The following is a 24276-nucleotide window of genomic DNA, read 5'->3' on the forward strand; positions in this document are numbered from 1 at the left end:
CCAGCCTGGCAGCTGACTCCCCTCCCCCACCCCCAGAGTGAGTGATGCAGGAGTGAGCGAGGAGGAAGCCATAAGCCACCTGTCTTATGGCTTAGGGTCGGAGGTCACCATCATTCCTTAGTATCCTATTCTAGAGAGTGGCCCATATGCAGATGACAGGAAGGAGCCTGGAAATGCAGTAGAGATTAAAGAAGGGGGGGACCATGTGAGCCGGAAGGCCCAGGCACCTTTCCTAGACAAAGGGGCATCAGAACCAGCCTCAGGGGCCCAGTGGGGGTGAGATAGTCTGGGAGTGATGGTGCAGGGTGCATCTCAGGCATCAGAGCATGAAGGGCTGGGATGTGGGGATGAGATGGAGCCTGGCTCCTCCTGGGGGTCAGCCTGCTGGAGTGAAGGCTGCATCTTGGGGCAAGGCCTGAGGGCGAGCTCAAAAGGGAAAGCCTGAGATAGCAGGCAGTGGGGAGCCACGGCTGGCTCTTGAGCAAGGTAAAGCTGTGCTGGCAGTGAGATGAGCTGCACTCCCCTCCCAATCCTTGGCAGGGTTTCCTCTGCCCCCCACCTCCATCCGTGACCTGTCTGCTCTTCTTTGCAGCCCCGCCTTCACCTTCCCCCACCCCATCAACCCGGTGGCCTACCAGCAGATCCTGAGCCAGCAGAGGGGCCTGGGCTCTGCCTTTGGACACACTCCACCCTTGATCCAGCCTTCGCCCACCTTCCTGGCCCAGCAGCCCATGGCCCTCGCCTCGATCAATGCCACACCCACCCAGCTCAGCAGCAACAGCAACTGTCTGAGCGACGCCACCCAGGTAGATGGGTGCAGGGAGCACAGGGTGGGTCACCGGGCTCTTGGGACCCCACAAGGGCTGATCATTGCCATTTCACTCCGGGAACTTGTGGAGGGACTCTGGGCACAGGTCTGACTGGTAGGATGTCTTCTGGACAGAGGTCGTGGGATCAAAAGGGCGGGATGCCCAGTCAGGAGACCTGGGCTGGGTCCTGACACCCTCACTTTATCTTGGCAAGTGTCCAGCCAATAAGTTCTACCGTTGCCTATTTAATCAACGTAATGGGTAGACAGAGAAATGCTAGAAGTCCGAGTCTGGCGGACAGAGCACTCTGTACAGTTTAGTGTTAGAGCATAAGTGGACAAAAGGCCATCTTCTGTGACCTTTCCAGCAGACCTCTCAGTGGCAGGGCATGCTAGCACAGTGCCCGGCACGTGGCAGGTTCCGTTTGCATTTGGTGAGTGAAGCCCCGTTTTGCTGATGAGGAAATGGAATAATAGAGAGAGTATTGGAGAATGGAGACGCACAGGCTTTGGCATCAGTCAGACTGTTTGGGACCCTGACTCGATGAGAGCTCTTTCAGCCCCGGCTAACACATAGCCCCGAGTGGGGCCTGCCACCTAATTGGGTCATGGTGCTCATACATGAGCCTGTGTGCACGGAGCCCCGTGTGGACCTGGATCCTGGTTAGCGTGAACGATGACAGTTCTTGAGATGGAGTGACTTCCCAGACCAGTCACCTGGCAGGGCACAGCCCAGACGTGACTTCGTGCTGGGTGGAAGGCAAGACTCCACCCTGTCCAGAAGAGCCCCTCTTCCAGGATGGCCTCCCTCCCCACACCGGGGCTCCAGGTGGCCGCCTAGCACCTGCCCCTACACAGTGACTGTCAGCTCTTGTCATCACCCACTACTTTGGCTCTAGCCCCCTTCTCCTAAGGAACTAGGCCCTTCTTTCCTGCTCCCTGAGCTGGCCCAGCCCTGTTCTCCACAGACTCTGAGCTGCCCCCTCTCTTACGCTTCAAGACCCCCTGCTCCAGTGGGCTGAGCAGTTGAGGCTGTTGTCACAGGAGTGATGGTGCCCAGCATTTCCCAAAGAGAGGGTTTCTTTCCATGCCCGTGGAGGTGGGGGCTTGGAAGGCTCTGGGCTCTCCCCAGCTGTGCCCCTGGCCAGAGGACCAAGGAGGCCCAGCTCCTGAAACTCCAAACATACATGTTGGCCCAGGCTATGTGGGGAGGATCCTGGAGGTCAAGCCCAGACAAAACTCGGGGTGTCCTCACCTGCCCCTGTGTGACGGGCTCTCCTGCACCCCTCCCTCAGAACAAGCCGAGCAGCGAGTCAGCTGTGAGCAGCACCGTCAACCCCATCGTCATTCATAAGCGCAGCAAAGTCAAGACAGAGGGCGAGGGCCTACGGCCGGCCTCCCCACTGACCCTGACGCAGGTAACCTGTTGGCTGTCCCAGTCGTCCTGCGGCCGGGTCGGCGGACCTGGGACCTCAGCCCTGGTGGTGACTGGATGAAAGGACAGTTGCCTGCATGAATGAGTGAATCAGAGAGGGCGGGCACACCGTGAACTGTGTCCCCAGCACCCTGCACATTACATGCTCATCAAACATGTGTCGCATGAAAGGATGGATGGATAGATGGATGGATGGATAGATGGATGGATGGATGGATGTCCAGGGCTGCAGCCATCTCCACCCCAGCACCTCACACGAACCTTGATCAGACTTGGTCGCTTGTGAATTAATAGCCTGAATGACTGTGGCTCCTGTCTGGTTGCCCCTCTCCCTGGAACTCCACCCTCCCACCTCATGCCCCTCACTGCCACTTCACCCTTTCCTGACCCTCCTGAAGAACAGGACTCGCATCTGCCTCCCGGAGTCCACCTTAGCTTCTAGGTCATCTTGCCTGTCGCCTACACTGCTCTGCAAGCTTTGGAGAGGTCACACATGCACTTGCCTGATTTGACTCCACATCACCAGGGTTTGCACAGGGACTGGTGTAAAGTAGCTATAAATTAGATTTTCTTTTTTTTTTTTTTTTAGATTTTCTTTATTTGAGAGAGAGAGAGAGCAAGTGCATGCGCTTGTGCAGGGGTGGTAGGGGAGAAACAGAGGGGAAGAGAGAGAGGGAAAGAGTCCCAAGGGGATCCCGTGCTGAGCGCAGAGCCTGATGCGGGGCTCGGTCTCATGACCCTGAGATCATCACCTGACCTGAAATCAAGAGTCAGATGCTCAACCAACTGAGCACCCAGGAGCCCCGAAATAATATTTTCTAATTACTCGATGCACATTTGAGTCAGTGAGTGGCATGATGAGGAGAGACGGAAGGGAAGATGATTCTTGGCAGGAAGGTAAAGTATGGAGCAACCCAGAGCCCAGGACTGGTCGGTTTTAGGCTGAAACCCTGTGTAGGTCCCTTGGGAGATCCTGCCACTTATTCGGGCACTCTAAGACAGCAGGCAGAGACAGGCCCAGTCCTTGGGGCCAAGGCCTGCCCCGGGAAGGGCTTGGTGTGAGTGCTGACCCCCAGGTGAGCCTCCCGCCCCCCCAGGCCTCTTACAGTGCCATGGTCGCCATCTGTTACTACAGAATCACCAGCTTTGACACCAAGGATGCAGGGGACCTCCTGTCCCTGTCTCCCTACATCTGCCAGACCATCCTTTATCAAACCTGTAAACCATCGGGCATGCTCTGGGCACTTAATTTTTATGAAATATTGGGTCCTGTTATTGTCAGGCAAACAGAGGAGTTGGTGACAAATTCTTCTCCCCTCGCTGACGCCAAAGCATCTCAGCATGATGCATGGTAGGCACGAGGTTGGCCATCATCGGGGGCCGTTGAAATTGATGAGGACGGCACATATCCGGGGGAGATAAACATGCTGTAGCCGCGAAGACAGGCGCTGAGCCCCCGGGAGCCCCTGCCCTACCCCTCTAACCCAGAAAGGCAGCACAAAGCCCTCCTTATTGCCCCACCTGGCTCCTCACACGTGTGGTGCAAGGAAAGCCGTTTGTCACGAGAGGTTGTCACCGTGTCACTCAGTGTCCTGATTCAGTGACCTGGCTCATTTGCAGGGTGGATGGGAAGGCTTTCCCTTGGCAGGCAGTGCAGCATAATGAGCCCCCACTCTGCTTAAGCCCCCTGCACAGCGGGCGAGGATGACGCCTAGCTCCATCTGAAGGCCTGAGTGCACCCACCGCCCCTGTGCCATCTTCCACTCACACGTCCATCTGGCAGCTCGTTTGAGTCTTCTCAGAAATAAGCGGGAAATTAGGAGCAGCTTAGGAAACTACAAGTCTGTGTCCAGTTTTTGTGACAGTGTGGAGCAGGTGTAAAGGGGACCTCGCAGGCCTCCCGTTACTGAAGGTCCTGCGCTGTGCTTGTAACGTGGGCCTTGTGCTGCCCGTGGACTTAGAATACCACGTCATCCTTTGCCTTTGCAAGGCAAGTGCATTAATTGAGTGCTCTGAGAAGCGGCCAAAAGCTCCCCTGAGTGTAGGAGCCCTTCGCAGCCCCAGTGGAAAGTTGGGGAGGGCCTGAGTCTGCGGCCAGCCTGGGTAGCCGTGAGGCCCACGTCCCCACTCCCAGAAATGTACTCAGCATTAGTAATGAGGCTAGTGGACAAGCTGCAGCCTCCGCCTCATGGTCTCTGGAGCCTATGGGGGCTGGGGCTCCCGCCGGGGTGGGGGCGGGGGGCTGTGTCCCTCTTAGTCTGAGCCCTAGATGTTTTCCCCAGAGGCTGTTTTGAAAGACAGAATATTCCTGCTGTTTTGTAGATAGCATGAAATGGTAAGCAGCTCGTTCTAACATCTGCTTCTTTGCCTGGCTTTGCTCCTGAACCTGCCTAGTGAGCCAGCAGCATACTAGGGAGTCCTTGACATCCTGCAGAGGTCCTCACTGGGCCTCCGTCCCAGCTGGGCACATCTGGGCCTCCATTTTTACCCCCACTCCCAGCCTGCCCCTGTGTCCCCTGACCAGCTCTGTGTCAGCATCAGCTGGGGCGGGGCTCCCCGGGGATAGATGCTCAGGCTGTGGCTCTTCTGGGAGTGACAGGCTTTGTGCTCTTTGAAAGGAATTCTAGGCACCCAGCGTCGGGTGAAGGCCTGTCTTGGGGGCCTTTCCTTTGCCACCTTGAATAGGGCCCATGTGGGCCCCACCCTGATGGGGAGACGTGAGTGCAGATCTAGGCTGTCATGTACTCACTGAGTGCTCTACAGAGAGCAGGGTGGCCTCTCCCTGAACCCGTTTTCCTGGCTGTGCTGCACGAATACAGACGCCCACATCTCAGGGCTGTCGCAGGGAAGACGAGGCGGTGGGAGAACATGGCACAGCACGTTCGCTCCGCCCTGAGCCTGAACCGGAGCATGCTGTATGTCCCAGGGACGAGGGAGCAGTGTGCGAGTAAGTTGTCGGAAGGACCAGGCCGGATGCACTCTGGCTGTCCTCTTGCCTCCACGCAGGAGCAGACCTCGTACATACTATAAATAAAAATGCCCCATCCTGACCCTCTGGGGCCAATCCCAGCTCCCCCAGAGGAAACCGCACCAAATAAGCAAAAGTCACTGCCCTCTTTTCTCCTGTTCTTCCAAGTCAGTTGACCCAGGATGTGATGGGACACTTTGGTGATGACAAGCCAGCGCAAGAGAGGAAGGAGGGGCCTCGGGACAGCTGTGCGACAGGAGAGGGATGGGTCGGAGGGAGCCAGCTGAGGAAAGTGGCTGAGTGCATACATGTGCGTGTGTGTGTGTGTGCATACTACATGCTTGCATGTATGCTTGCGTGTGCATGCATGTGCATGCATACATGAATCCATGTCCACACCCATGCCAGCCCAGGGTTCTCAGCATAGACTGCCTGGGACCAACAGTGACCTTTTGCCAGGGGACAGGTGGCTGAACATGACTCATGTGGGTATGCTCTGCTCCTCCCCCAGGAGCAGCTGGCTGACCTCAAGGAAGACCTGGACAGGGATGACTGTAAGCAGGAGGCTGAGGTGATCATCTATGAGACCAACTGCCACTGGGAAGACTGTACCAAGGAGTATGACACGCAGGAGCAGCTGGTGCATGTAAGCCTCAGAGCCCCAGCAGCCTGCCCCGGCCGGCAGAGCTTCCAGGCCCTCTACTGGAGAGAAGGGGCTGGAGGAGGTGGCTCCAGGAGATGCCTGGGCCACAGCCTCTGAGCGCTCTCCAAGTGGGAGGCATAATCACTTATCTGGGCCCTGCCTGCTTCTAAAAGGGTGCTTACAAATATATACATAGTAAAAGAGATTAAAACAAAAATAAATGAGAAGATCCAGGAGAAAGGAACAATAACATGAAGCCAAGAGTAGAATGTAAAAAACTAAGTGCTCTGAACTGTAATTCACATAAATATCTCCCCCCACCGAGCTTCCTAGCAGCCAGTGCAAAAAGGGAAATAAGAACAGTTAAACCAGCCAGCATCTGCAAGATAATAACAAACCTGACCCTGAAGCCTGAAAGAAGTTCCTCTCATGAGGAAGGAATTAGTAATTTCCTCTGGGAGGCCATTTCCAGAGACCTAGCATACACAAGTGCAGACGGAGTGTGTACACCGTCTCAGGAGTGCTGCTTAAAAATGCCTGGAAACTGACAGGTCAAAACACCAGAGAGGCTGTGGGCCCTGGGTGCGCCTTTCAAGTCATGTCTCTTGGTCCCCACTCTGAATTCTTTGACAGCAGCATTCACATGATGGCAGTCAGGGGGTAACCCTTGAGGTGGCAAGAGCAGAGCCTTCACAGCTGGCTACACCACAGCTAGCCAAGTGGTTCCAAACAAGTAAGTGAGCCTCCACGAGCCTCAGTGCTTTCTCCTGTGATGGCAGGTGAAGCCTGCCCCACAAGGGTGTGAAGGTTAGATTGTGAGGATACCCACCTAAGCACTTAGCAGATGGCATTTCATACATGCTGGTTCCCCTCGCTGTTCCCCACACCAGCCCTGAGTGGGTCTCTCTTCTCCACCCAGAAGAGAAATTAAGTTCAAGAATAACCCTTCCAGACAACCACACACACACACACACACACACACACACACACACACACACACAAAACCCCTGGGGGGAAGGAGGGCTTTTTAGCCCCAGCCTTCTGCCTCTGCCCAGGACTGTCCCTGCGGGCATAGGGGAGCGCCTCGGCTTGGCCCCAGAAAGAGAAGGCCCCAGTGAGAAGAGAGCCGGCCCCTCTGCCCAGCTGTGTCTTTCTCTCCGCTCCCTGGGAAGATGGATGGTGGCAGGCACACAGGCAAGCTGGAGCCCCCAGTCGATTATTAACAATTTGTTGCTAAGTAAACCAATAAGAAAAAAATGAAAGGCATTGTCAGGAAGCATTTTTATCATTTGAAAGGCTTTAAAAATGGAAAGTGAGGCTAATATGATAAGATTTCCCTGGAAGTTCAAAGCGCTATAGATTTTACTTGCTCCCACGTTGATATTTGTATGCACAACAGCCGGGCGTGCATCTCAGGGCGCATGGGCCTGGTGGCTTTCTGTCTTTCTGGGTCGGGTGCTGCTAGGACCTGTGGGCTCAGCTCTTGGACAGCCCTAGAGCTTGCAGAAAGATCTATGGCAGCACCGTCTGGTAGAAAAGACCCCACCAGCCCCAAATGCCCTCCACGTGTGTAATTTTACATTAACCTGGGAGCACATTTTAAAAAGAGTAAAAGGAAATGGGTGAAATTAATTTGAATATTGTATTTTATATAACCCAGTGTATCTGAAAGATGATCATTTTGATGTGTAATCAATACAAAACAAAATTATTGGGATAGTTTACATCCTCTTTTTTTTTTTTTTTTTTTTTTTAATTTCTCCATTTCGGTAATAGCCCATCCCAGTTGGGACCAGCTGCATTTCAAGGGCTCTCAGGAGCCACAAGTGGTGAATAGAGGTTGTGACTCCATTCTGCATTGGAGGTGGTGGTGGGTGGGAGACAGTGAAAGCTGGAAGAAGAGCCAAAAACAGAGAGAAGAAAGGCAATGGGGCAGGAGAGAACAGGCATCTGAGACCTGAGTGTTCCACCCTCCTGCCCCACCCTTTGGGGGGAAGCAAACCCAGCCCTGTCCCTACACAGACAGGACACGACCTTGAACCAAGAGGGAAATGAAAGAAGAATGGGGCCCTGTTGGGGCACATGGAGGCTCCCTGGTTGCCTGTAGAGAGAAGCCCTAGAGGGAGAGGAAGCATGTGAGGTCCAGTGTACTTTTCAGTCCACTGTGTGAGTGACTAATGCCACCTGTTCTCACTCCCCCAGATAAATAAGCAAACTCAAAGCCTAAGGACATAAAAGTCTGGAGGCCCCGCACATAGCCACACATCCTAAGCTCAGAGATAATACTACCCCTGTTCCGGTGCATTCTGCAACCTTCAGTGAAATAATCAAAGCAAGTGATTAAAATCCCAAGGGCAAAAAAATAAAAAAATAAAAATAAATAAAAATAAAAGCCCAAGGGCCTGCTCAGGGCAGTATGCTCAGTTCCCTGTGGCAGAAAGTGGCCCGTAGCTGTGACCCGTTGCTCCATATCATAGGAGAAACTACCCAAGGTGGCACACCTATAATGAGCCCAGGGCAAGAGCTGGAAGGTGTGGGTGCCAGGACTGGGGAAGGTTAGCTCCACGTTCACACGGCCTGGGATGCATCTGCAGTCCACTCCTCCAGGAAAGGCTCCTCATCCCTGCCCCAGGATGCAGGGCTCCCACGGCCGTGCCTGGAGATCAGTCGTGCTGTCTTTGGCTGACCTGCCTTGCCTTCCTGGGCCACTGTGTCCCAGAGGCAGCCTCACACAGTGCCCAGAGCCCAGCATCAGAGCGCAAATCGAGCTCTGCCCGCCCTGGCTGCCCAGGGCCCTGCCCAGGCCACGTTAACCATCTGGGCCTTGGTGAAAAGGGGCAGAGCCACCATCTCATAGGTTCCTGTCAAAAATAGAGATGAGGATGCCTTTATGTTTTCATTATGATTAAAAAATGCTATTCAGGAATTCCTGGGACAGCACAATAGGGACAAGCTTGGGAAAAGCTTCTCGTGCCCCAACCCTGTGCACAGCTGCCTCGCTACAGTCAATTAGTGCCTACCGTTTGCACCCCAGGAGCATCATCATCATGACCAGAGCCTGGCGCCAAGCCTGGGGTGAGCATGATGCCCTTGCCCATCCTAGACAGTCACTTTGATCACTGACCAATTGGGAAATGCAGCTGAGACTAGTAGCGCACAGCAGGTCTGCAGTTACTGGCAGCTGATGAGAACTCACGAGGAGGTGTGGCCCAGCACGCAGGTGGTGGTCTCGTTTGGGGGGGGGGGTGCACGTTGTAGGTGGGGTCTGCGGCGGGTGGGTGGCTGGGCTCACCACTGTCGTACGCTTGTTCCCGGCAGCACATCAACAACGAGCACATCCACGGGGAGAAGAAGGAGTTTGTGTGCCGCTGGCAGGCCTGCACGCGGGAGCAGAAGCCCTTCAAGGCGCAGTACATGTTGGTGGTACACATGCGCCGACACACGGGCGAGAAGCCCCACAAGTGCACGGTGAGCGGACCTTCCCACACCACCTTCCTCCCCACGATGTGCGGACGACAGCTGTGTTCGGGGGCCAGCGTGGGCTGTGTTGGGCATGGCTGACCACGGGGAGACCCAGGTGGAACGGGCCACAGCAGCATCACGGGGACCCACCTTCCCAACGTGTTGTCCCCAAGTGCTCCGGCCCCGGGCCTTCCGCCTTTCTGGGGTTCTAGAGGCCCCACACCTGTCTGAGTCCCAGAACTCTGATGGACTCTGGACATGTGTGCATCTTGGTAACTGCCCACAGGGGGGATGCACTGGTGTCTGTGTAGTTGTGTCTGTGTGACCATGAGCCCCCACGGTACAGCTATATCCCCGCTCCAGCTGCCTTGGCTGGTGGACCCCAGACAGGTGCCAGCTCAGTAGCACTCTGTAGTCTGGAGTCTGCCCCCCGGCCCCCACACAGAGAAAAGCATCACTGGGGATTCACAGCTTGAGCCAAATTCCTTTGGTTGAATTTATGTTTTTTTTACAAGTTTCTTTTTTTTTATTGTATTTTTTTAAAATTTTTATTTATTCATGAGAAACACAGAGAGAGGCAGGGACATGGGCAGAGGGAGAAGCAGGCTGCTTGCGGGGAACCTAATGTGGAACTCGATCCCAGTACCCCAGGATCACACCCTGAGCCAAAGGCAGACACAGCCACCCAGGTGCTTCGAATTTCTTTTTTTAAAGTGAACACAAAAATAAGACCTTTCAGACAGGTTCCCTTGTGGTGTCAGCAGAACTTGTGACTATGATTGGCAAGACCTTTTCTTAACATATACAACTCCCTTTTGAAAAGGACTGTCAGTGATACACTCACGTGGTTGCAGCCAAAGCCTCTGGGAACTCTCCATGAATTACCTTATTTTATAATTCTGAGATAGACATTTTGCTCTCATTTTAATATCTCTGGAATCGGGCTGTCTTAAAATTAGTGATGTCCGGATTTATTTTTACATATATATGTGTGTGTGTGTGTATATATATATATATATATATATATATATATATATATAGTTTTATAGGGTAGCTCTACCATTTAGGTCTTAAATCCATTTTGAGGCTACCTTTGTTGGAAAGTTTTTTTTTTAATTAAGATAAAATTCATATGCCATAAAGTTCACCCTTTAAAAAATGTACAAATCAGTGATTTTCAGTATATTCATGATGTTGTGCAACCATCACCACTAGCTAATTTCAGAACACTGTCATCACCCCAAAAAGAACTCCCAGAGTGCTTGCAGTCACTCCCTGTCCTCTTTCCCTCTATTCCCTGGCAACCACTAATCTGCCTCTCCATCTCTATAAATTGCCCTGTTCCAGACGGTTCATAAAAATGGAATCACACGATGGTCAATGTTTGTGTCTGGCTTGGTTCACTCAGCATGTTTTCAAAGTTCATCCATGTCATAGCATGTCTCAATACTTCGTTTCTTTTTATGGCTAAGCACTAGTCCTTTGTATGGATAGATCCTAGTATTTTTACCCATTCATCAGTCGATGGATGTTTGCTGTGTCTTCATTTTTTTGGCTATTATGAAAAATACTGCTGTGAACGTTAACTGTACAAGTTTTTGTGTGGACCTGTGTTTTCTTTTCTCTTGTGTTTGTACCTAGAGTAGAATTGTAGAATTGCTGGGCCATATGGTAACTCTGTGTTGAGCTTTTTTGGGGACCAGCCAGACAACTTTCCAAAAAGACTGCACCATTTTACATTCCCACCAGCAATAATGTGAAGGCTCTGATTTCTCCACATCCTTGATAACACTTGCTAACTTGTCTTTTGATCGCAGCCATCTCAGGGAATGTGAAGTGGCATCTCCTTTTGGTTTTGATTAGCGATTCCCTAATGACTGATGGTGTTGAGCATCTTTTCATGTACTTATTGATTGTTTGTATACCATCTTTGGAGAAATGTCCACTCAAATATTTTGCCCATTTTTAAATTGAGTTATTTGTCTTTACTGTTGAGTTGTAGTAGTTCTAAACCCTTATCAGATATGTGACTTGCTAGTATTTTCTTGCATTCTGTGGGTTTTCTTTTCATTTTCTTGATAATTTCCTTTGAGGCACCAAAGTTTTTAATTTTGACGAGGTCCAATTTTTTAACTACTTGTACTTTTGGTATCATATCTAAGAAACCATAGCCTAATCCCAGGTCACAAAGATTTACCCCTATGTTTTCTTCTTTAAGTTTTATAGTTTATAAGCTATGTAGTCATATTTACATATATATGTGTTTGTATATAGATATATACATACACCCACACACACACACACACACATAGTTTTATAGGGTAGCTCTACCATTTAGGTCTTAAGTCCATTTTGACTCCATTTTGGTATATGGTGTGAGGTAGGGGTCCAGCTTCATTCTTTTTACATGTGGCTATCTAGTTGTCCTGATTCCATTTGTTGAAGAGACTGTTCTCTCCCCATCGAATGGCCTTAATGCCCTTGTCAAAAATCATCTGACCCTGAAATAGGAGTTTATTTCTAAACTCTTATTTCTAGTCCATTGATCTCTATGTCTGTCCTTATGGTAGCACCACACACAGTGTTGATTACTGTAGTTTTATAGTAAATTTTGAAATTAGGAGATGTCAGTCATCCAAATTTGTCCTCCTTTGGCAAGATTATTTTGGCTTTTCTGGGTCCTTTGCAGCAAGTTATTTTTGTGACATTCTGAGTGGTAGCAAACCATAGCCCTGTGGTGTGAGCTGTGAGTTGTAGAAACAGATCAGTGTACCAAATATACTCAGTCAGACTGGTCAGCAATAAAGGGGAGCATGTGAAGAGCATGCCAGTTCCTACTGGGGTTTACGTGTCTTTCTGAGGGCAATTTTCATAGGAACATTAGATACTGTTGCAGAATCCTAGGAATAGGTGCAGAACCTCCTACAATGATCCATCCTTCCTTCCTCCCTCTCTCTCTGCCTCTCTGTCATGCTTGTTCCCCCTTTCCTTTCTTCTTTTCCAAAAATATTTCTTGAGGGCCAAATTTTTTTTTTCATCAGATACTAAATAATACTAGGGACACAAAAATGAACAAGCTCTAGGGAGGTACCTACTTTCTTGGAGCCCGTATCTTATGGGAAGACCAGTTAACAAAAAAATGACCAAGATAATTATAAATTGTGGTAGGAAATATGAAGAAAAATGGGTAGTCTTTATATATATATATATATATATATATATATATATATATATATTTTTTTTTTTTTTAAATTCTATTTGCCAGCATATAACACCCAGTGCTCATCTCATCATGCAAAAGGGTAGTCTTATGTTTAAGAATATAGAGCAATGCCCTTGGAGGAAATGACCAAAGAGATTGAGAGGGAGTGAGTCAGGTCAGGGCCAGGTTAAGGTTCTAGCCAGAGAGGACAGTGTGTGCAAAGGTCCCATGCCAGGAAGAACTTAGTAGGGCCAAGGTACTGAAAGGGGACCAGCATGCCCAAAGTGATGGTGAGGGTGGCCAGCGCACTCAAGTATTCAGAGGATATTTTATTTTATTTATTTATTTAAGTAGACTCCATGTCCAGCATGGAACCCAATGTGGGGTTTGAACTCACAACCCTGAGATCAAGATTTGGACGCCTGACTGAGCCACCCGGGTGCCTCTGGATTTTATTCTCGGCACATTTAATCCACACAAACATTCTAATCAGGGAGTGGCACTGGAAACGGTTAAAAATCTTATTTTCAAAGCATTTTTAATGATATGGGAAGAGGCTCACCATGTGCCGTTGATTTTAACAAATGGAATATGTAACTAAATACGTGATATGTTCTCAGTTTGGGTTTTTAAACATGTGGGGATGAACTACAAAGTTCTCAGAGAGAGACCTACTTGGAGGTTGGCAGTGTCTGTTGTTAGGCAGCTAGCCAGCAAATGGTTTTTGTTTCTCTCTTTGCGCTTTGCCATCCTTTGCAAGTTTTCTAGAGTGGTCCTATATCATTTTATAATTAGGAAGCAAGGTGGATATTATTGTTTAAAATACATGCTCCTGGGGATCCCTGGGTGGCGCAGCGGTTTGGCGCCTGCCTTTGGCCCAGGGCGCGATCCTGGAGATCCGGGATCGAATCCCACGTCGAGCTCCCGGTGCATGGAGCCTGCTTCTCCCTCTGCCTGTGTCTCTGCCTCTCTCTCTCTCTCTCTGTGACTGTCATAAATAAATTTTTAAAAAAATTAAAAGTAAAATACCTGCTCCTGGGTGTACCAGCAGAATGCAGCAGGCAAGGGGCCTGAGGATGGAGGCAGCGGGCCAGCCCCTGAGGTCAGGTTTCCTGTGTTGCGCCTGGGACACCCTCACTGACTGAACTCCCCTCTTTCCAGTTCGAGGGCTGCTCTAAGGCCTACTCTCGCCTGGAAAACCTGAAGACACACCTGCGGTCTCACACTGGGGAGAAGCCATATGTGTGTGAGCACGAGGGTTGCAACAAGGCCTTCTCCAACGCCTCAGACCGTGCCAAGCACCAGAACCGCACCCACTCCAACGAGGTACCCCAGCCAGGGTGTGCACAGCGCATGCTCACGGGGCCCCTAGACATCTAGCAGCCATTGGGTAGCTAGATGTCTGACACCCCTCGCCCCATCCCCAACCTGCAATCTGAACTCAGCACACATGGGCAGGGCCCTGCCCCTCCACCCTGGGCAGCTGGCAGTGACATGCTGTAGCTGCTAATGCTGTCTGACCACTGTAGCTGTCAACCCCACCACCACCACCGCTGATAGGGCACAGAGCGGCCTTTGTCTCCCCAGGTAGCCCGAGCCCCCTGGCAGGGCTGACAGCCCAGGGAGAGAAGTCTAGCTGCACCTGCCTCCCTGTCCAGGCGCAGCCACTCAACTGCATTTACTCGGGTAGACTCAGGAAGGAACATTTCTAAAAGCTAGACACATTTTGGATCCCAAAAGGATTTCTTCCAATGCTTGTCAGAAATCAGAGGAATTCCCAAAGGAATCTAAACTCCTTAGGGTCTCTACAGACAAGAGCGCTGGCCTTGGAAAGAGCTGTGTCTGTGTGTGTGTGTGTGTGTGTGCACGCGCGTGGGTACGTGGATGTGGATGTATGTGTGTATGTATTATGTGGGTCTGTGTGGATGCGTGTTTGTAGGATGTGTGTGCATGTGGGTGTTTATGCATGGCACACATGTGCGTGTGTGTGTGGACCATGTATATGCATGGACATGTGCGTGTGAATGTGTGTGAAGGGGTTCGGAGGAGTCTGTCTACATGTAGATGTGGGGCATAATATGTGTGCATGTGTGTGTATGTCTGAGCTCCGGACTGAGGTTCAGAAACTGGGTTTTCATTCCATTCCTGAGTGACACTGAACCAGTTTCTCTGCCTCTGTGAACCTGTTTTTCCTCATCAGAGAGATCAGGGTTTTAATGCTGTCTCTCGGGTATCACAAAGTAATACACTCCTACTGATAACAAAAACCCCAGTGCCCTGGTCCCGGGGCAGGCGGCATTGCAATTGCACCATCTCTGTCCCCACCCCTGCATAGTCTCTGATCTGTGTCCCCAGCTGTGATGAGGGCTTCCTCAGCCAGGTGCTTACCTGCATGAAAAGAGGGCAAATCAGATGGGTGGGGCCAAGCTCCTGCAAGCCTGGGGCTGGCATGGCTTCAGGAGAACGAGGAGTGCTCCCACTCAGAGTCTCATCACACAGGCCTGCTTCTCTTTCCAGAAACCCTACATCTGCAAGATCCCAGGCTGCACCAAGCGATACACGGACCCCAGCTCTCTGCGGAAACATGTGAAAACGGTACACGGCCCAGATGCCCACGTCACCAAGAAGCAGCGCAACGACGTGCACCTCCGAACCCCCCTGCTCAAGGAGAATGGGGACAATGAGGCCAGTGCCGAGCCCGGCGGCCGGGGCTCTGAGGAGAGTGCCGAGGCCAGCAGCACCAGCCAGGCCGTGGAGGACTGCCTGCACATCAAAGCCATCAAGACCGAGAGCTCCGGGGTAAGCAGAGCTGGGCAGTGGAGGCCCTGGTGCATGCCTTCCACCCCCACCCCCACGCAGGAGATGGAGTCCAGCAGCATGAAGGTCCAGAGACCCGACTGCAGCCATGGGTTCTCCCCGGGGTCCCCCCCCTCTAAGTGCACAATGATATCCTCTTCTCTCCAGCTTGACTTTCCTCCCTTCACTGCCTCAGGCCTCTCATAGAAAACTTGTCTCATGCCAGTTCCCATTCTGGTGGGCAGGGCCACAGGCAGCCGGGATGCCTGCCCCCAAGTGGTCCATCTGTGGGTGGTTCCTGGGGTCTGCCTTTGCAACCAGCACCCAAGCTACGGATGGTCCCCTCCCCTCTGTCCTGTCTCTGCGTCCTTGCCCCTGTGGCCTCCACTCCTTTTGTTCTAACCACCTGTTCTTTGTCTCTGCCTCTTTTTCTCGACTGTACCTCCCCTAAGGATAGACGGTACTGAGGTGAGCAGAGAAGCCCGGTTGGGGTGTGGGCGGGCTGGCGTGATGAGGGCTGGTGTGATGAGGGCGGGCTGGGGTGCGTGTCCATGGCTGCTGCCTGGGCGCAGACTGACCTGTTAATCCAGACCCCTCGGGAGCCTGGTAAGGCGGGTTTGGATAGGTAGATGCCAGGCCCTGCAGGGAGAACCCCTGGGATGGATAAAGGCTGGCAGCTGGAGTCGAGCTGGCAGGTATAGGAGTAAACTATGGGGACCAAGCCTCCACAAAGGCAGGGCTGAGTGGAGATGTGAGTTCAGGCCACAGAGGCGGGGAAGGGCCAGCTGACAGAGGGTCTTGAATGTCATGGTAAGAAATGCAGGTTATGCCACTGGCAGAAGGGAACACCGTAAGTTCCTGGGGGAAATGTCTGGAATCTGGGGCCATGTGACCTAGGAATGAGCCCATAGGTGCTATATCTGAAGTGAACCTCAGCCGGGCTCAGATCCCAGGTCCCAGTGGAGGTAGCTCAGGTTCTGTGGAGGCCTGCATTGTACACAGGTGCCATGAATCCTCTGCCCCTCTCCACATCGACTCAGAGGTAGGACTGGTTTGGGGTGGCCATTCAGGCAAGGGCTTGCATCCAGCAGGTCCATCCTCCCTGGTCTTCCTTGCCCTTTCCCACAACCTACCCTAGGCCTGTTGAGAAGGCATCAGGTCAGCAGGCCTCCACTGCTCCTTGTTCCATCATATGGCACATCCCTGTTGTTGGAGAACGCTGAGTTCTCCATCAGTTGCACCACTGATGTCAATGTCACACACCTGTTGCAGCCTCTGTGGGGCACAGCGTCAAAGTGTCCACACACTGAAAGCTCAGCATGCAGAGCTCTGGCCCAGACGTGGGCTGGGAGAAACAAAGAGCAGGAGACAGGGTAATGTGGGGCTGTCCATTCCCGGGTGCCCTCTGCCTACCAGATGCTTTCCATCCAGCCACTGACCCCATCCCAGAAGCAGTTCAGGTCCATCTTCTAGTTGGGGAAGCTGAGGTTCAGAGACATGAGGTGGCTGGGCCACCTTCTACAGACAGTGATGCTTGGAAGCACCTCTGCATGGCAGCCTCCTTCCTGGGTGTGCAAGGGCACAGCATGTGTGTGGGCATGGGCACAGGGCCGGGTGGATTCTCGCACCCTCTGAGTCTGCGCCTTCTCACCACATCCCCTGTAGCTGTGTCAGTCCAGCCCCGGGGCCCAGTCGTCCTGCAGCAGTGAGCCCTCGCCCCTGGGCAGTGCCCCCAACAATGACAGCGGCGTGGAGATGCCGGGGACAGGGCCCGGGAGCCTGGGAGACCTGACGGCTCTGGATGACACGCCCCCGGGGGCCGATACCTCAGCCCTGGCCGCTCCCTCTGCTGGTGGCCTGCAGCTGCGCAAACATATGACCGCCATGCACCGGTTCGAGCAGCTCAAGAAAGAGAAGCTCAAGTCGCTCAAGGATTCCTGCTCCTGGGCCGGGCCAGCTCCACACACCCGGAACACCAAGCTGCCTCCTCTCCCGGGAAGTGGTAAGCGGAGGCTCTGGGTGTGCGGGCGGAGGGCGGGAGAGGGCCTGCGGCCAGCACCCACTAGGTTCACCTCCATCAAGCACCAGGTGCCATCTCACCGGATGCCGACTATAGGATAGATCTTACCAGCCTATTGCACAGATAAGGAAAGTGAGGCTCGGAGAGGTGAAAGTGTGCCACTCAGATCAATGGCAGAGCTGAGACTCCGCCCTGGCCTGAGCGGCTCCAAAGCCAGTGCTCTTTCAGCTTCAGCAGGCATCTGCTCTGGGCCCTAGGGGGGGAGAGCAGTATAATCCCATGAGCTGCACACTGGACTGGGGAAGGAGCCAGGGAGCAAGGACAGAGCTCAGGGTGGAGCTGTGCAGAGGAGGGAGAAAGAACATCAGCTGGGGAAGGAGAGGACTTTATGCAGAAGACAGCCTCAGGAGGTGCTGGCCAGGCTTTGAGATGCAGCGTGTCCTCAGGAGCATTTCCTGAGTGCTGACCCTGTGCCAGGCAGTGAGCTGGGCACCAGACACACCCGCTGCCCTCCAGGGACTGACAGCCAGTGTGGTGGATGCTGAGATGCACCACCCAGGTCTCCCTCGAAGGGAGGATTTGTCGCCACAGCTGTTGAGGGAACTGCTGGCAAGTGGCCTTCAACTCTCAGCCTCCTGCAGAAATCGCCTGGGTTACAGACAGCTGCCTTGCCCGAGGTCACCCCTTCCCAGGGTGGCCCCCATCCAATGGCTGCAAAAGTGTAAGGCCGTTCAAGCCCCAGAGCTCCCTGTGACCTCAGCTGTCGTTGAGCCTGCGTGGCCACGTCCTTCTCCCCGCCCCCATCCTGGGGCCCTTCCTCCCTTCCATGGGTGTGCATCTCAGGGCGCTGCCTGTAGGCACCTGGGGAACGGGCTTGGCCACAGCCATGTCCAGATGGTGAGGTGCAGGGAAGCTGTGGCCAGGGTCCTCCCGGCTCCTCCTCTCCTGCTCTCAATAACGTCCTCCTAGAGAGAGGCACGATTTTTCTAGAGCCGGAGAAACGGAGGATCCGACAGAGAGAGGATTCGGGGCCGCTGAGGTTGGAACCAGGCCTCCTGCGTCCCGCGGGGCCACCGTTCCCCACCGCCCCTGTCCGCTGGGCGCACCCGCTGCGGGCCCCGCCCCGCCCCGCCCGCGCTGACCCCCTCCTCTCCCGCAGGCTCCGTCCTGGAGAACCTGGGCGGCGGCGCGGGCGGCGGGCCGGCGGGGCTGCTGCCCACCCCGCGGCTGTGCGAGCTGCCCGCGGGCGAGGTGACCGTGCTGAGCCACCTGCAGGAGCGCCGCGACAGCTCCACCAGCACCGTCAGCTCAGCCTACACCGTGAGCCGCCGCTCCTCCGGCATCTCCCCCTACTTCTCCAGCCGCCGCTCCAGCGAGGCGTCGCCCCTGGGCGCTGGGCGCGCGCACAACGCCAGCTCGGCCGACTCCTACGACCCCATCTCCACCGACGCGTCGCGGCGCTCCAGCGAGGCCAGCCAGTGCAGCGGGGGCGGCGGGGGCGGGGGCGGCGGGGCCGCGGGGCCGCTCAGCCTCACCCCCGCGCAGCAGTACAGCCTGCGGGCCAGGTACGCCGCTGCCACGGGCGGGCCGCCCCCCACCCCGCTGCCCGGCCTGCGCGCCCGCCCGGCGCCACCCGGCCCCGGCCCCTGCCCCTGCCCCTGCCCGCGCGCGCTGGGGCCCCGGCGGGGCAGCGACGGCCCGGCCCACGGCCACGCGGGGCCCGCGCCCGCCTTCCCGCACGAGGCCCCGGGCGGCGCGCGGCGGGCCAGCGACCCGGTGAGGCGGCCCGACGGGCTGGCGGGCGCGCGGGTGCAGCGCTTCCACAGCGCCCACGACGTGAGCCCCGCGCGCCGCGCCTTCTCCCCGCGGCCGCCGGGCATCAGCGAGCACGTGGCCCTGGAGGCCCTGGCGGCGGCGCCCGAGGTCGGCCTGGGGCTGCCCGACGACGACCTGGTGCTGCCCGACGACGTGGTGCAGTACATCAGGGCGCACGCCGGCGGCGCCTTGGACGGCGGCGCCCCCCAGGCCTGCGCCCCCGAGAGCTCCTGCTTCCCTGAGCACCCGAGACCGCCCAGCCCGGGGCTCCACGGCCAGCGCAGGATGGGGCCCGCCGACTCCAACGTGGGCCCCGCGGCCCCCGCGCTCGGCGGCTGCCAGCTGGGCTACGGGCCCCCCGCGGGCCCCAACAAGAGCAGCATGCCCGTGCAGTGGAACGAGGTGAGCTCGGGCACCGTGGACACCCTGGCCAGCCAGGTGAAGCCTTCCGCCTTTCCACAGGGCAACCTGGCGGTGGTGCAGCAGAAGCCCGCCTTCGGCCAGTACCCGGGCTACAGTCCCCAAGGTCTGCACCTGAGCCCAGGGGCCCTGGACAACGCGCAGGCACACTTTGCGCCCTGTGCGGGAGGCCCCTCCGTGCAGAGGATAAATTACATGCAGCAGCTGCGGCAGCCGGGGACAGGTGGTCAGTGTCCCAGTATGACCGCCACCTCCGGCCCCCACACCAACTATGGCCAGGGCCACCACCCCCAGCCGAGCCCCAGTACCATGGGGGGGGCCCTGAACCAGTACCCTCCATCCTGCAGCAACGTGGCCGCCAAGCCGGTCCACCTGGGGCACCCCCAGCAAATGGAAGTGGCTCCCGAAGCCACCATGCTGGGCAGCAACCGCAGGGAACTCGGAATCACCAGTTCAACCCTGGCCGGGATGCCACCGCTTCACTCCACCCAGAGCTACCCGCAGCAGAGCCATCACCTGGCGACCCCCATGAGCCAGGAGGGCTACCGCCAGGGCCCCAGCCTTCTGCCTTCCCAGCAGCCTGGCTTCATGGAGCCCCAGCAGGGCACCGTGGGGGTGTCCGGGTCAAGCTTTGGCCTCGTGCAACCCCGGCCACCTGCTGAGCCCAGCCCTGCCGGCTGCCATCGCGGGGTGCGCGCTGGGCTGCAGCTGGCCTACGCCAGGGCCACCGGTCATGCCGTGGCTGCTGTCTCGGCCAACCAGGAGATGGTAGATGTGCCCAAGGGAGCGATGGGCAACGTGGGGGCCCGGCCTCCTCAGCCACCCCCACAGGACACGGGTGGGGCCCAGGACCACAGCATGCTCTACTACTACGGCCAGATCCACATGTACGAACAGAACGGAGGCCTGGAGAATCACGTGGGCTGCCAGGTCATGCGGCCCCAGCCGCCGCAGCCACAGGCCTGCCCAGACAGCGTCCAGCCCCAGCCCTTGCCCTCGCCGGGGGTCAACCAGGTGTCCAGCACGGTGGACTCCCAGCTCCTGGAGGCTCCCCAGATTGATTTCGATGCCATCATGGACGATGGCGATCACTCGAGCTTGCTCTCAGGCGCCCTGAGTCCCAGCCTCCTCCACAGCCTCTCCCAGAACTCCTCCTGCCTCACCACCCCCCGGAACTCCCTGACTCTGCCCTCCATCCCCACGGGCATCAGCAACATGGCCGTTGGGGACATGAGCTCCATGCTCACCAGCCTGGCCGAGGAGAGCAAGTTCCTGAACATGATGACCTAAGGCCCTGGCCCCTGGCGCCCAGTGGACTCGGAGGAGCCCTCATTTCCCAGAGCATGGGGGTTTTTGCCAATGTTGTCTTTTTCCAAAAAAAGGATTTAAAGGTCTGAGGGCATTTTGCTAATGGCTGGTTCAGACCACAGATGCTTTAAGGGCAGGTTTGTGTGCATCCTGTCTGGTCTTCTTTTGAGTTATTTTTTGGAACGCTGGGAAAGGCAAGGTAGGAACGAAAGACTCCTTTGCACAGTGCTTCCCAGTTTTCGGTGTTTCTAGGACCAAATTGTTCTGGCTTCTTCGCCTCTGTCATTTGGCTAATGAGGGATTCCGTTGGCCAGAGGCTTTCCAAGTACACGAGGAAAGAGGGTAGAGGGAACCCCACATTTGGGTTTGAATCTGAAAGCCATACTGGATATTCTAATCCAGGAGGATAGGCTTCTCCTTCCCATACTTCCAAGGTAAAAGAATCCCTAGCCCACCAGAATTCTCCTAGGAAGCTTTCTTCTTGAAGCCTCTGACATCCTCGTGCCACAGAGGAAGCAAAAAGATTTCTGCCTGGATGATTTGGAAGCACATCCCGATTCCAGGTTTTGGTAGAGCCGGCATGTCGACCCCCACAAAGCCGAGCCTGCAGCTGGCAGACTGGCCAAGTGTATGTGAATGAGTAAAGTATGGAAGTGTCGCCAGAAAAGGGAAAGGAAAATTGTAGTACTCGGGGGGCAAGCCCAGAGCTGCCCTGGCCTCTCCAGACCGTGTTTACAGTGTTCGTGCATGTCGAATGTAGCCCTTCCTGGAAAGAACGCTTACTTCTAAATACCTCGGGGCTGCTGGAGCTGCTGGGGGTCAGGGATGGACCCAGGTGAGCCAAAGCCTGGCATGGGGCCTCAAGAAAGTGGGAAGAGCACCAGGGGCCCAGCCTCAGGCCACCCGGGAGATCTCCCAGAAGAAGAGGAAGTCGTATGTTTACCCAGTCCTGTTTCTCCAGTGCACTGTCCACCCACTTTACCCTGGAAACGCCCAGGACATGACAGCAGCCTCTGCCCAGGCTCCCCCAAGGCTGTGCTGTCCGCTCACCCGCAGCCCAGCCGTCTGTGCCAAGGCGCAACATGCAGTCCCGGGATCTCTGGGATGCCCTCCTCTCTGTCCTCCTGTTCATTTTGCAAAGTACAATGACATGCATGGTGTCTTTGGTGGGGGTGGGAGGGTGACCGGGTTGATTCTTGGGACTCTGAGGGACCATCAACTGAATTTTCCTGTTCTGTGTGACCAAGCACCACCCGGAAATGCAGTTCGGAACTGGCATCAGAAGACATCATTCCTGAACGTACTGTTGGGTGAATTGATGCCTCCTCCCCACCATGTGCGCACAAGCACACACACACACACACACACACACACACACACACACACACCCCACACCTTCCCCATGTAGAATTTGTGGTGACTTTGCCAAATCCAACCTCACCGCTATGAGCCTGGCCTCAACCAGGGACAAGGCCACAGCCCTACCCGGGCCCTCTGCATCCCAGAACACCAGATGCTTTGTTAGGGTCCAGCAACAAAGCCAATGCCAGATAACAGCCCTGGGATGCCTCCAAGGGTCTGGGCTCTGTGGCGGTGATCATTCGCTCCCTGAGCTAGGATTTCTCTAGCCATTCCCAGCCTGTGTATAATCTGTACAGAAGGCATCATCCCTGAAAATACCGTAGGTGAATCAGCCAGCCAAATTTATATCTCCAAAATATTTAGCTTTTTCTACATGCTATGAATTGAGATGACACGCTCAACTTGTAAATAAGTCTTTTTGTACATTAAAAAAGTAATTTTTTCATAATTTATTTTGTCTGTCTGCTTCTTCCTTGACAGTAGTTAATGAGAACCTGGGCAGTAAATTTGGTGCATTTGAACAGAAACTAGGCTGTATTTTTTCACAACAGTGTCAGAATTGACTGTCCCGCCTCCGCCAAGAAATGGTGAATGCTAAGGCATTTACTGGCTGCTTGCTTGTTGTCTCTGGGGGTGAGGGGAGGGCAGGGATTGACGATTTACAGTGCATATTGGGCTGTTCTTCCAGTGAGCTGATGTGAAAATCTAAGTTGGTTTGCCAAAAACCATGTGTACCAGATCCCGGTATCTTCCCGGGCAATCCTCAAGTCAGGATTCCTTCTCTAATGGGTATTTTGGTGAGCACTTTTGAGTCAGGGTTGGGGGCAGGGAAGATGATAGGCCCCTGTGCTCTGGTGCTGGCGAAAGGAGAAAGGGCAGGCAGGTGGAGCCCCATGATACCCAGCAGCCAGCCCGAACACAGGGGCCCCCCCAGGAGCGGCCACGAGCTGGCACTCTGAGCCCTAGGAGGTGGCCCTGGCAGGTACACAGGGAAGGCCCAGATCTCTCAAGCCAGCTGGGTCAACCGTTAGCAATGATTGGGCCACTACAGGAACCTCAGGGGGCCAGTGGGTAGTATATGGTGACTAGGATGTTTTCTGGGACAGAAGAACAGAGGGGAAGGCCCAAGACTGGGTTGGAGGGGGTAGAAGTCACCTTCCGTAGGGCCGGTCACTTTGAGCCCCTGAACTCCCTCCTCTCCACAAGACAAGCCTTGGCACCGGGCTCAAAGAGTCCAGTTCCTTGGCATATGACCAAGTGGACTCAGGAAGGTAGGAAATCCCCAAGGAAAACAGAATTTAGTAGGTTTCCTTTCCTCAGGGCACCCCAAAGTCTTCTCTGTATGCCTGGCCATAGTTTCCTGCTGAAAAGACTACAGCCAGAGCCACTCCCAGACCTCACTCCTCCACGGGGAAGACTCCCTTTAGCTGATTGAACCCTGGGGAGGAGGAATGGAGCGTGCTGGGCCAGGCCCCATCTCTGCCTCCTTCAAAGCTTATCTTTAGGCCTTGTTCCTCTTCTGCTTCACCACATGTTGAAGTCTCTAGAAGCAGCTCTGCTCTGCTTTGGGGGCAGAGGGAGGTCAAAAATTGTCCAGTACTTCTTGATACTTGATGAGTCACAACATTAAGAAGCCCCTCCTGGCCATCCAACGGAGTCCCATGGCCCCATCAGCTAACTATGGCCACAATCATGCTGCATACCAATACCCACGAAGCTTCAGCATGATAAATACCTACTGGACCTATGAATCTGGGCCAACTGAGGGTTGGCTGATCCAGGGTGGGCTGGGCTGGGCTGGGCATCTGTGGGGGAAGCTAATCCGGTGAACTTGGCTGGAGCGGCTTATATCAACCCCACATGACTCTCTTCTTCTCTTCTGGCCAGGATGCTGGCCTGGCCATTGCCTTCTTGTGGTATCAGCAGAAGAACAAGAGAATAAGCCCAAAAACCAGGGTCCTCTTGAGGCCTCTGCTCAGAACACATGGCACACCTCATTCTTCTGGCGAAAGCCGCCATCAGTGACATCAGAAAGTA

At 54.7% G+C, this 24276-nt stretch overlaps 1 protein-coding gene across 4 annotated transcripts in view; it reads left to right on the forward strand.

The window, feature by feature from the left end:
- Nucleotides 1-22691, forward strand: part of GLI2 (GLI family zinc finger 2) — a 255853-nt gene extending 233162 nt beyond the window's left edge. For all 4 annotated transcript variants that reach the window (XM_055316156.1, XM_055316158.1, XM_055316157.1 and 1 more), the window contains 8 exons: nucleotides 593-806; nucleotides 2104-2226; nucleotides 5723-5857; nucleotides 9173-9322; nucleotides 13680-13844; nucleotides 15036-15317; nucleotides 16980-17316; nucleotides 18494-22691. In XM_055316156.1, coding sequence (XP_055172131.1) covers nucleotides 593-806; nucleotides 2104-2226; nucleotides 5723-5857; nucleotides 9173-9322; nucleotides 13680-13844; nucleotides 15036-15317; nucleotides 16980-17316; nucleotides 18494-20859 — 3772 coding nt within the window. In that variant the 3' untranslated portion in view covers nucleotides 20860-22691. The remainder of the gene's footprint in view (nucleotides 1-592; nucleotides 807-2103; nucleotides 2227-5722; nucleotides 5858-9172; nucleotides 9323-13679; nucleotides 13845-15035; nucleotides 15318-16979; nucleotides 17317-18493) is intronic.
- The last annotated feature ends 1585 nt before the right edge of the window (nucleotides 22692-24276 follow it).

Source organism: Nyctereutes procyonoides, unplaced genomic scaffold, assembly GCF_905146905.1.
Source record: "Nyctereutes procyonoides isolate TBG_1078 unplaced genomic scaffold, NYPRO_anot_genome, whole genome shotgun sequence".
NCBI classification, from domain to species: domain Eukaryota; kingdom Metazoa; phylum Chordata; class Mammalia; order Carnivora; family Canidae; genus Nyctereutes; species Nyctereutes procyonoides.